A 12,285-nucleotide genomic window follows, 5' to 3' on the forward strand; every position below is an offset into this window, starting at 1 on the left:
AAAAAAAAAACCTCAAACCAAAACAAAACCAAACCAAAACAAAACAAAACCAAACAAACAAAAACAAAAACCAAAAACCAGAAGCCATAACTGCCAGAACCTGCAAATATGTAGGACAGTACTATGTAGTGGATACTACTAGGGGAGACCTCATCAGCCTCTGTTACACCACCCAAGGAACAAAGACAAAGCAGCGCTCACAGGGTTACAGGAACCATTTCCTTTTGGTTAGAAAAGATGCTGTTACTCACAGCTGTACAGTTTAATCATGGGGTTAATTTACAATCAGCTAGGTGGTATACCTCATCTGAAACCCTCATGAAAATTATTAGCCTCCCTAAAAGTGTGTGTTTTAATTACTGTTTCCATTTGGTTCAGCGTTCTGTGAAAATATCTCTGAGAAATCAAGTGTGTGAACACTGGGACTTGACAGAACCTCTAGTAACAAGATCTCCAGTAAAGTAGCAGATACCTGAAGAAAGAGGAAAAATATGCTGAGTTTAAGTCTTAAAACACAAGTGTTGGACTTTTTTTTTTTTTTAAATTCATTATGCAGCATAGTCCCATAAATACAAACTCTAAACTAAATTGGATGAGTCTAGCTACTTAATGATTGCAGTATTTAATGTGATAGTACTTAGAGTTTCACACACACTTACAGAGGTATAAAATATGATATTATGCTACTATATACTACTTGTAGTAGTACCATAATCCAAGCTTCTGAACACTTAATTTTAGTGCACTCTCTCTCTGGAAAGAACCCTATGGATTCAGCTGTGTGACTGACAAACAAGCACTGTGTCTGGACTTTCAGTACCCACTAAGCCACAATGCCTTTATGCAGATCCCACTTGTATTATACCTCTAATAAGAAGCAAACACAGACTAATATTTACAATGCAATCAAATTTTCATGGTAACCGCACATGTAAATTTTAATAAGCATAGAAGTTTAATGTCTACTTTGGAAAGAGCTCCTATCAAAATTTCACCTCTGTACAACTCCAGACCAAACTTCCAAAACTAGCTCATAAGGTTTCTAGCTTTTCCTATGAATTCTCTTTTCTGTTAGAAATTACCTCCTCTGAGAAGCAGAGCTATAACTTTCAATTACCACCTATGAAACACAATTTTTAGGAAGTAAATCCCAAGATTGTTATCAAGTATAAATTCTATACAAGCATGATTCATATTTCATTCCTAGAGGCCTCATAAATTTGGCAGATAATCAGGGAATAATCAATAAAACCTGCTTGTTCTACTGGCTAATTAGATATTTTCAATATCTACAGTCTTTTCATTATACATAAGAGATGTGTTATGCTCCTAAATACCATCTTTTTGGAGCTCAGGATGGCGTAAATAATTGCCACTTGGATTCAGTGTGACACTGAAGTAAGTGAATATAACTTGGAACTGGACTTGCATAGAATAGCCTCAAATTTGTYCATATTTCTTAATACAAATCTATTTTTAAAACATGAGATACATCTGTCAATATGCTGCAAACATGCCCGAAAATAGTGATCTTCAGTCAAGTAGCACAATGGAAACAAATCAGTTGTACTCAGCTTAGCTGCTAAAGCCATCAGCAGATAATAACGCAAAACCTACTGGCTTTTAATTAAGTAAATAAAAGCTTTTCATTTTTTTCTTATTAATTTATTGGACTGATATTTCAGGCTACAGAATGTTCTATGTAAAATCTTACTGAGCTGCTTCCTTCAAAAGAAGGGATTGTCTTAATTCATAAGAATTAAAAAAAACTTTGTTAGGATTAAGTGTTCTCTTCTGTTGAAGGTTTTAGTAGACAATTATGCAGATAGCATTGAATAAATTTAAATGCTCAATACATGTCCTCAATAGCTAATTTCATTTTGACTCATAAAAGAACAGAGATAAATAATAAAAAGTTACAGACTTACTTGTTAGGCTGAAATGAATGATCAATAAACCTCATTGTGTCATACACTACAAATATATTGATGGAAAAATAATTAATTTTGCATTTATGCATAAGTAAACCAGTTACAGAGAGACCCACATGGAGGACAGAAAATTAGCCATTGAACCAATTAGTAAAATTAATACATCTTTTATTCAAGGATTTATTTGAAGATCACTATTACCAAAACAACAGTAGTTCAACTTTGCTCTGCAATGAACCTAATCAAAACTTGGAAAGGTGTGCAATTAATGGATTAAAGTTTAACTATGAGTTGTTCCTTTTGTTTGGACAAGACAAATGAGGTTCAAACACCATCAGACAAAGGAGAGACATTTGATCAATTAGTTTGATCAGGCTTTAATTATGTTTGCAGCAAGGTAAAACTCAAGACAATTTTCAAATTAAGAGATGGGAAGCCTCAGTTAGCATAAACCTCAGTATCACTTAAAATTTCAATGGTTTTAGCATCTTTCCAAGAAAAAAATAAACCTACACTGTACCAATTTCCACTTTATACTTATTTATGTTCTCAAACAAGAGTTCAGATCTTTTCCCTGCATAGTATCAGACACACAAGGAATTCCACTGCCTGTGCAAATGAAAGACCTGTTTGAAACAGGAGAAAGAGAGGCACAGAAAAAAATTCAAGAAATATAATACCAATAAATCAAACCATAAAATTAATCTATGGGTGATAGAATTAGGACATGATTTGCATGTTTTCACATGCTTGGTTGTTTAAGGACACATCTTGTTGAAAGCTGGGTTTTCTCCTTAAGAGAACAATATTTGATCATTGTACTTTAAAAACAAAATTTGTAGTCTGTGTGTCACAGAATCATATAATATGCAAAATGCATAAGAAAAGGGTGTTCCATTAATATGTGAGACAAGCTAAATGAAATTAAACAAGAAACTGTACCAGAGAAAATACTACTGCATTGAAGTTCTGTGCTTAATTCTTTTTGGAAGTTGGTTTAATTTCTAATTAGTTTTAATTTATGATATACCATTTCAGGTTTGTAGTGTCAGTTTTCAGAACCAGCAATTGTTGCACAGAAATTAGATCCACTGTATTTATTCAAGTGGTGTTTCACTAGTATCAATTTTATTTACGGCTGTATTAATAAGATTTTTGTGTATGTGAAGATTCCAGTACTTGCGGCACTGTTGCACAAGGAAACTTGTAAAATTTATCTCTTTTGTAGCCCCTATGCCAAATATCAAGATTCATTTTTGCTTTCTCAATTTTTTTTTACCCCAAAAGGCAGCAAACTGCTGTTTCATGGATTCCATACAGAAGATTTTAGGATATTCCCTTGAAAAAAAGTGGCAATAGAAAGGTTTGACACAGGTCTCTGAAAATGTTGATGGCAAATATAGGTGACATTTAGAAATTGATTATGAAGTGCCTTCAGACTTCTAAGATCTTTATAAAATGCTTTGCATTAAAGCAGCAAACTTAATTCCTACAAATGCAAAGATCAATGTATAAACATTGCACTCATAAAAAAAATATCCTCATACTTACACCTTCAGGTTATTTTCCTAGTTTCACACAGAACTGGGTCTTAATAAAAACAATAATGTCATATAATTTTTCTCTGTCTTTCCACCATCTTATTAATTAACTCTTTCACAACTTGTGACCTCTCCATTTTAACTTCCAAAAATTTGTTTTGTTATACTGTTGTAAACCTGGCTTCTTTTTCCTCATCTGCCCCACATTTACTCAAGTATTAGACTAAATAACAATACTAAATAATGTGAATACAAAATCTTTCACAAATGTCTTAGAAGTCTAGCTAGATTTATAAATATGTGTTCCAACTTCATGGAAGTATGGATCATAAACATTAGAACCATTTTTTGAACCAAAAACATTGTACAAGGCTTAGTTTCATTACCAGGACAATTATCTGAGAGTGACAATGGCTGCTGTGGCTGTATTCCTTGTCTGCTGGAGAGGACATATGGTCAAACAGGTGCAAAGAAATACATGAAAATTATATTTATATATACCACTAGAGAAGTTGGATGGCATGATTCACATTTGCTTTCTGAAGATGTTTAAAAATTTTTCTGAAAATATGATAAAGCAGAAAGAAGATTTCTCTGGCTTAACAAGTGCTTGGCCCAGAAAAGTCTAGCACTGAGTGTGAAATGCAGGAGTGCACCATCCTATCCGAAGTAAATTCACTGTTTTGACAAGTTTCTGAGGCTGATCTTGAAGGACAGGATGGAAAAATCATGAAACACCAAAAGCACCCACYGCCTGCTCCTCAACAGCTGATAGTGTTACCTGCTAACTCAGCTGTCAAGGGTCATGCTCAGACCACACAAAATACAATTTAAAAATATAAACAGAGAAAATTAAATTAATGGAGATGGAATCTCATAAAAAGGAAGAGAAGCAAAATGTGTGGGATGTGTGAAAAAGTTTAAAATATTTGAATACTGTTTTCCTAGCTTGGTGCTAGGAAACAATGGCAAAAAACCAACCAAATCCAGGAATGATACATATTTCTGAATTTTACAACAACTGTGAATTGTCTGAAACCCACCCTTGCTCTTGATGTCACTGCTGTGCTTACTAGACATACTTACCCAAGATACTTTGCCTTCCTGTATTAAATCACACAAATACTCCTGTTCTAGAATCATAGAATCATCTAGATTGGAAGAAACCTTTAAGGTCAAAAAGTCTGATCCTTATGAATATTTTATATCACAAAGTATTCAGGTGACTTTCAGAAGAAAAGGATACAGAAGAAAAGGATACTTCCCCCATTATTTTCTGAATTAATCTGAATCTCAACAAGTATCTAGAAGCCCTTTTTATTACATAAATGTATAACTCAGGAAGAAAAATTAATCATTTGTAGCACCAAGACATCAGCCATCTTGCTTGCTACCTAAARGAGTTAATTTTATAGCAAGCCACAGCTACTTTGCTCTGACTGTATTTGGTGTGGGTTTGAGAATATTTCAGAGGATTTACTGCTTTAATACCTGTCTGACCCTTTTTAACAGGTGTAAGATTATGGGGTTTAAAAAGAGAKAATAATTCAGGAAAGCTACAAGTTCTTTCAAAGACTTTAATAAGGAGCATGACATTTGTTTTTGAACAAAAGCAGCTTCTCAGTTTCTTTCTTCTCCTGGAAGTAACTCACTTCTCCAATTTAGCTTGATTCATTACTGGTTTTTGACTAACACGTTAATCCTCCTAGCCTATTTTTGCTTATTTCTACAGTTGCTTATCAATAGAAGTTTCAAAATTATGAAAAAATACACTTTATAGGCAGGTGCAAAGAAAATAAAGACTTTTAAGATATATTTACTCTGCCATCAAAACCAGAAATGCATCACTACATGTGAATAATATTAATCTTAGGCCTATGCTAGATACTGGCTCTACCTTAGAAATAACAGCATGGACTTTATCCTGGGTCTGCTGCTCAGGATCACAGGGGAGTTCATACAGCTCTCCCTGACACAAATTTCAATGGTTTTCTATAGCTGGTATCTGAGCTAGCAAAATTAAAACTTGTTCAGGAATGTCTCTGCATTATCCACCACTGAAACTCAGCCACACTCTTTTGAACTTCAAGATAAAACCTTTGCACATAGAGCAGAAATTGGGATTTACAGAAATGACCAAGATTGCGCTCCATATACCTTGAGATACACATAACAACCCTCCCACCCCAAGAAAATCAAACAAAAATCACCCCCACAGGGAAACTGCAATTAAATAAATATTGGAATGGAAACTAAAAAGTGCGATAAGAAAGCTGTTCTCTTAACTGTCTCTCAGAAGAAAATTGAGGAATAGATGGTTATTTGAACAAAACTTTCCAAATCCAATTTCTCTAGCTCATCTCCAAGCATCATCTTCAAAAACCTAGGAAAAAATGATGGGCCAGCCAATCAAAAGTAATAGTCATGATGACTTTCAACTATTTGTCTGTCCCTCAGACAGCGACATAAATCTTACAGGACCTCTGTAATCACCTGCAGGTTTGACTTTGATTTGGGATCTATGAATTAAATGTGGGTTTTGAGGCAAATCCTTTTTATATGTCAACCCTTGGTTCATTTCTTTTCTTTTGAACTTGTGAGTCCCAGTGATGTTTCCAATACCCAAATCACATTCTTTTTCTGCCACGCCACTCTCCTAGTTTCACATTTGATCCTCAAAACTCATTTTCAGTAAAAAAAAAATTACATTGGGATGGATTTCGAACTATGTTGTCACTGTTCCTAGCCCATGAATTTTTATCAAAAGGTGAAAACCTGAAAATAAAAATAAACATTCTACACAGATTCTCATCCATTACCTTTTAAAATCATTTAAACAATTTAGTTCTCCAGAACTGCAGCAGCATTTCTGTAAGTTTTTGGGAAGCCTTGGGGGGACTTGTAAAGCCACTAAAAATTGAAATTTGCTCTAGCATCACCTTTCTCTTTTCAGTCTGTGTCTTATCTTTTGTTCTTTACAAAAGAAGCTTCTGGCTTTTACTGTGACAGTAAATTCATAATGGTGTTTTCAAAAAATATCATTTCAGTGACTCCTGAGAGGAGCAGGTTAGCCAAAGCATGAACCTCTCAATTTATCTATTTATATCTTCTAAAGCCAGGAGCCTACACAGCTGAGTGTAAGCCATTCTTTTTCCTCTGATATTTCCTAGGTATGTTTACAGCCAGATTAAAAGCATCTGCTGGACCAGGCAGATTTATCCACAGTTCAGCTAAAGCCCTTAATCAGATTCAATTTTCTCTTGTCCTGGTCCCTTTAACTCTCTTGAAGCTTCAACAATTTGTCTCTTCCAAACCTGAAAATAACATCTCATTTTTGGATTCAAAACCTTTAGATACATTTCTGCAGCAATTGTAAAAGCTCTCTGCACCTTCACACGTCTCAGGTCTAGAGATACTTTTTCATATGCAGCTCCGATCAACATCAGTTGGAAAACCTCTTTCTGCCTTCCTTCCTTATTTTACATCAGCAATTAGACAATAATGTCCCAGGCTTCTTGCATCTATTGCCTGTGGTTGGAATCTTTCACTTAAAATTATTTTCTCTACCTAACATCCTAAATCCTACCTAAAAATCCATTTCTCCTACAACTTCATCAGTTCCACAATCACAAATATAAGCTGACCGTGTTCATTATTTTTCATTTAAACTCTCATTGCATTCAACTCTTCTCTATGTATCATCACCTAATTTTACTTCCCCCACTAAAAGTAGCTTTCCCCAGTGCCAGAGTCAAAGATACAGTACATATAGGATTTCATTGGTAGTGATACCAAACCGCGTGAACAGAAAATGAAAGCTTAACTCTAGGTAAGGGGAACAGATATTGCTCTGTACTAAAGCAAAATTAAAAAAAAAAAAAACAAAACAGTTCAATTGGATTTATTGTAGCGATTTACATTTCTTCTCAAAATTTTAGCTCTCAAAGGTAGTTGACTATGGAAGAACCTTTCTTTTTTAAAAATTTTGTTTTGGATAGACTTTGACAAAGAAGTCAGATAAATCTTGTTTAGACTGTGTGTGACTCCCACAGCTGAAAGCCAATATCTAGCTTTTATGTAATTCAAAAATAGCTTGGAAACATGACTAGAGTGAAGTTGAAAGGCTTAGCAAGCAAAAAAGCAGACTAAAAAAAAATTCAGAYTTATTTAAGGGTATTTTTAGTCATGCTGATAATTTTGGTTGTGACTCATAGCTCAGGAAACCTTTGAGATGATAATAGTCAAAGACAGGTACTTCATGATTCAAGAAATCAGGCACAACAAATCTATTCACTGAAAATCGTGAACACACCTGCAGTCTACAGTAACAGACTCATATAAACTCCAGAACCTACAAAAGGGAGGCAAGACCCAACCCTTCATCCTACTGCTCTTTTACTGGTCCCCAGGGTACTCCAAAGCTCCACAGGCTGCCATCTATCAGTGGCCCTGCTCACAGTCCCAGAGGCCCCACCAGCACTCACCACCGGACGATGCACATCCCAAAATGCTCGCTCCTGACTGTCAAGGATCTTCCTCTCTATCTTGTCTCTCTTCTTGTCCACCCTGTCAATGTTATAGGATATTTAAAAGAAACAGTGTCGATGACAGTAATTTTAAACATAAAAGGTGTCCAACCACATTTCCCCCCTTCAAAAAGTATGCAAATGAAAACTGCTCATCTCCAAAGGAACTTACTTTGCTTGTGCTTCAGCTTGCATAAAAATGAACTCCCATTTCCGAGCAAATGCTCTCTGTAGCCTGGCTAAACTCTCCTGAAAATACAGCACAATTTTAGAGGGTTAGGTCACAAGTTATTTATTCTTTAATAGCTTCTGGCTCTATCTTTCCCTCTTCTCCTTGCCTTGCCCTCCCCAAGATGTAATACAAGTCATGATATTTGTGTGAGTGTAAATGGACCCTACTTATCTGATATAAAGCTTTTTCTTGACACCAAATGAAATGGAATACTTTTGATTGCCTCGACTATTTTAGTTTTGAAATTGATAAAAAGGATAGATACGTCTTTCAGCAGAACATCGGATTTCTGAAATATTTTTATATACTGGGTGCTGGCTAAGCAATTTCAAAATGGTACAAAGAAACATCCTTGTTTTGAAAGTATGTCATACTGAAAGATAACAGCAGTTATTTCCATACTGGATGATCCACACTACAATTCCTCATCAGTCATCAATACAAGTGGTTTCCACTGAACAATATTGGCTGCCATTTTTGTTAGTATAGTCAAACCCCACAGCTATCCTCATTTTCAAAAATGCAGACTACAGTTATTCACTACTGTACAGGAAATGCATCTATCCTACAGCCTGCTAATAATAATAGGAGGAAAGTTTACAAAAAATTTCAAAAATTTTTTCTCCTGTTGATGTTGGAACATTTTCACTGTCTTTAACAGAGCTTTTTCAATCTCTCCCCAGCTTGAACAGCAGCAGTATGCAGTCTTCTTAACAAAAAATGTATTGTTTTCTCTCTATTTCTATGCATTGCAAATGTACCTCTGTGCCACACTCACAGAAAATAAAGACTGCAGAAAGACAAGATTTTCTAGAGATCTTGCCAAAGGCTCTCTTGGATTGTACACTGAAGGGGAATTTTACGAGGCATGCAAGTATAAAATTATGCATACCCTACAGTGCAGTACACTGAAAAACAAGCTTGTGCCAGAAGAAGCAATAGAGTGTGTCAGCATGGTGCTGTGGCTGGACTGTTTGGTGAGTTGAGAGGCCTGGCTGACAATCCTGTTATCTGCTCACAGCAGCCCAGCTGGACAGCTTTCAGCTAAGCCAGGGCTCTTTGTTAATTTGATGTTGACACGCTCATGAAAAATTCAGGAACTTTTTGGGCCTAGAGCTGGAATGCAAGACATCTCTCTCCTCATCGAACACCATCCTCATCAGCTGATCAAACTCGCTCTTGTTCAGGCTCTTCCTGGCCCCAATTATCTTATCTTGCCTGAGGCACAGAACAACTGTCAGGGAGTAGGAATGCCTCTAGTCTGGCCCTCTTTGCAGCTCATCTAGCTGATGGGAAAAGGCTCAGAGTGTCAGCATCACTTAGAAAGAATGAGATTTGTATTTCTACATCTATCAAGTGCTTTTGGAAACGTCAGAGATCTTTCGTTCAAACCTCAAGTGGTGCACAGAACAACYGCTTCCAAACACAGTGTACCTGGGACTTGTGAAGTTATTTGTGATCCTGACATGGTGATCTGAGCACAGTAAGATCAGAGATGGACTGTAATCTCAACATTTGTCCAGTTTGCCTTCACTATATCTCTCAAAGAGAATTTAAGACTAGTGAACACTGTTAGACCCACAAGCAGGAAAATCTGGGTAACTAATAATTTTTCACACATAATGCCTACAAGTTCTCATGCTTAACATTATTTCACAGACTCATTAGGCCCAGCAGAGAAATTACCTTATTGCCAGGTACTTACAGCTTCATAGTCTGCTAGTTCTAGCCTTGCTTTGTTTTGCATTGTCCGCTTGCAGAGGTAAACAGCTGGAACAGAATAAAATAACACAGAAYTTGCTATTGTGTCACAAACACAGCAGATCAGAAATAAAAGTTTTGTGTCCGGTTTAATGCTAGCTTTTTTTWAATTTGATTTCTCCCTTTGTTCTAAAGAGCTTTAAATATGGGATCAATGCTACCAGGATTGTAAGTGAAATGATGGATCAAATACAGAGGTTCATTAAATAATAATAAAATCTTCTTTATGCAACAGACATCATATGCAAAATKCATGAGGTACTTGAGGTCAGTTTTTTTAATGGCCAGGGAACTAGTACATTAAAGAAAAATGGCAAAAACATTTTTCAAACTATGTGTGTATAAATCATAAGGCATAAGAGTTTTAGCAGGAGCTGCTGCTGTATTAGTCTAATAGGTTTTTAAGAACATGAATATATGGTCTTATTTATTTTACTCTATATTTAGAAAACATAAACTTCCAACCTAAGAAGATTTTAGCTAAAAAATAGTTCCAGATAAAATTCATGTCTCATACAGATTAGTCTGCTGCAACCAATATTTAAATCAGAAAATAATCTGAGACAAAAAAAATAATGAAAAGTGTGTCATTTATTAGATGTGAGAAAAAATATTCTTTCATTTATTTTCTAAATCAAAAAATCCTTCAGGAGACATGTTCTGCTTCCATTCAGACAGAGCAGAATCTTTGGTAATAAAATGCTGAAGTAGATTTCCAATAGACGTTATTTAGCAGCAAATACTTCACAAACAACTCAGAACATTTCACAACTTCTCCCACCAGTGAGACAATGAGTGCAGCACAGTTTCTAATTATGCTATATTTACCTACTTCATCACTTCAGAGCAGCGCTCATGTGTGAGGTGGAAGAATCTTTTTGATCAGTGTAGGCAAGAAAATCTTAACTTACCTGTTCTCTCCACAATGAGCAAAAAGAGCCCGTAGTTACTGCTTGTGCTCAGAAATTTTCCTGCTCCCTGACTGCCAGCTTGTCTACCACAGGAGAAAAGCCTCTGTGTGAAATAACTTCACATAGGAACTTAATTCTTCCTAACCCAGAAGAAGGAGGTGCTCATTTTAGATATAGAAGGTAGTCCAACCAAATATAATTTAAGCTTCCGTTAAGGAAATATTTATTCCTGACAAGTCACCTGCAAATGCAAGCAAACCCACTCCAGAGAATGTTTTATTAGTTCAATTGACTACAAGTGCTTCTCTCTGCAGTTACAGGTGTTACTTAATGCAAAATGAAGTTATATTTTAATGCAATTTTTGTCTTTTCTTCCCCTCCTCTTTTTCTGTGTGTTATTTGGTCAATTTTCTTTCATAATATTTCACTTTCCACTCTCATAAGGAGCCATGGTCTCTTTCTCTATTCCCTGCCCCCCATRTACTCTCTGGTTCCAAAGCAGTTTCTGTCTACAAAACCTACGAAGACAGATATATATCCATGTCACACACAGCAGACAGAGAGCTTCTAGAGCTTTCATGCATTTTAATATTATTATACACTTGCACTAATGAATTGGCATGCATGCTGCAATGTCACAAAAAGATGAGGGAATGAATTCTGGACCTTTTGTATCTAGGTTGCATTCACAATCAGTACAGTGGTAAGAGATTATTGAGGAGAGAGATAATTCCCAATTAGCTTTTTTATTAGTGAAACATTTTCCTCTTTTCCTTCAAAACTGGTTATTTCATTGAAATAAGAAAAAAATCCCTAAACCCCTTGTAAGTATTAGCAATAAAATACATACTTAATGTGTAGAATGTTCTGAGAATTCCAAGGGTCAAATGTTGTCTYCTAATCTAATACCACCTGAACAGAAACAAAACAATCTCCTTGTTCCTGCATTTGATCAGGGCTTTTAAACCAGATTCTCATAGTCCAAGTAGCACTTTTAGTTAGTTTAGCTCTTCCTTGAGTCCCATATTGGGCAATTTTTGTGGTTATATTTCCTGCTGCCTCCTACAAAAATTGTTGCAGACATGGCTGACGACTTATCTTTCTGTCAGGATCAGTCTCATAAAAAAAGGTATCTTCTGATAACAGGGATTTCAACACTGGAGAAACAACCACCAGGTCACCAGGAGATGAATTATCTTGGCAGGATTATTAATTTAATCCTGTGTCTTCACTGAGTAACTCTACTGCCATTTCCCTGCAGGGTTTTTTTTTAATGACCCTCTTTGGTCCCAATCTATAGCAAAGAATGTTTGATTGTTTGATTTTCACTATGAACATAACTTGGCCAAGACTCAAAAAATGATGTTCATCCCTCAGATCTCT

General features: G+C 35.7%; 1 protein-coding gene across 5 annotated transcripts in view; it reads right to left on the reverse strand.

Annotated features, from left to right (window-relative positions):
* The window catches only part of RGS7 (regulator of G protein signaling 7), a 224,168-nt gene that overhangs the window by 46,957 nt on the left and 164,926 nt on the right, over positions 1 to 12,285 (reverse strand). For all 5 annotated transcript variants that reach the window (XM_057363970.1, XM_057363975.1, XM_057363973.1 and 2 more), the window contains exons 6-8: positions 9,936 to 10,000; positions 8,171 to 8,247; positions 7,957 to 8,038 (exon numbers count right to left, since the gene is read on the reverse strand). In XM_057363970.1, the coding sequence (XP_057219953.1) occupies positions 7,957 to 8,038; positions 8,171 to 8,247; positions 9,936 to 10,000 (224 nt within the window). The remainder of the gene's footprint in view (positions 1 to 7,956; positions 8,039 to 8,170; positions 8,248 to 9,935; positions 10,001 to 12,285) is intronic.

The sequence above is a fragment of the Malurus melanocephalus genome, unplaced genomic scaffold (assembly GCF_030028575.1).
Source record: "Malurus melanocephalus ecotype Western Australia unplaced genomic scaffold, MMel_1.1 scaffold_33, whole genome shotgun sequence".
NCBI lineage: Eukaryota > Metazoa > Chordata > Aves > Passeriformes > Maluridae > Malurus > Malurus melanocephalus.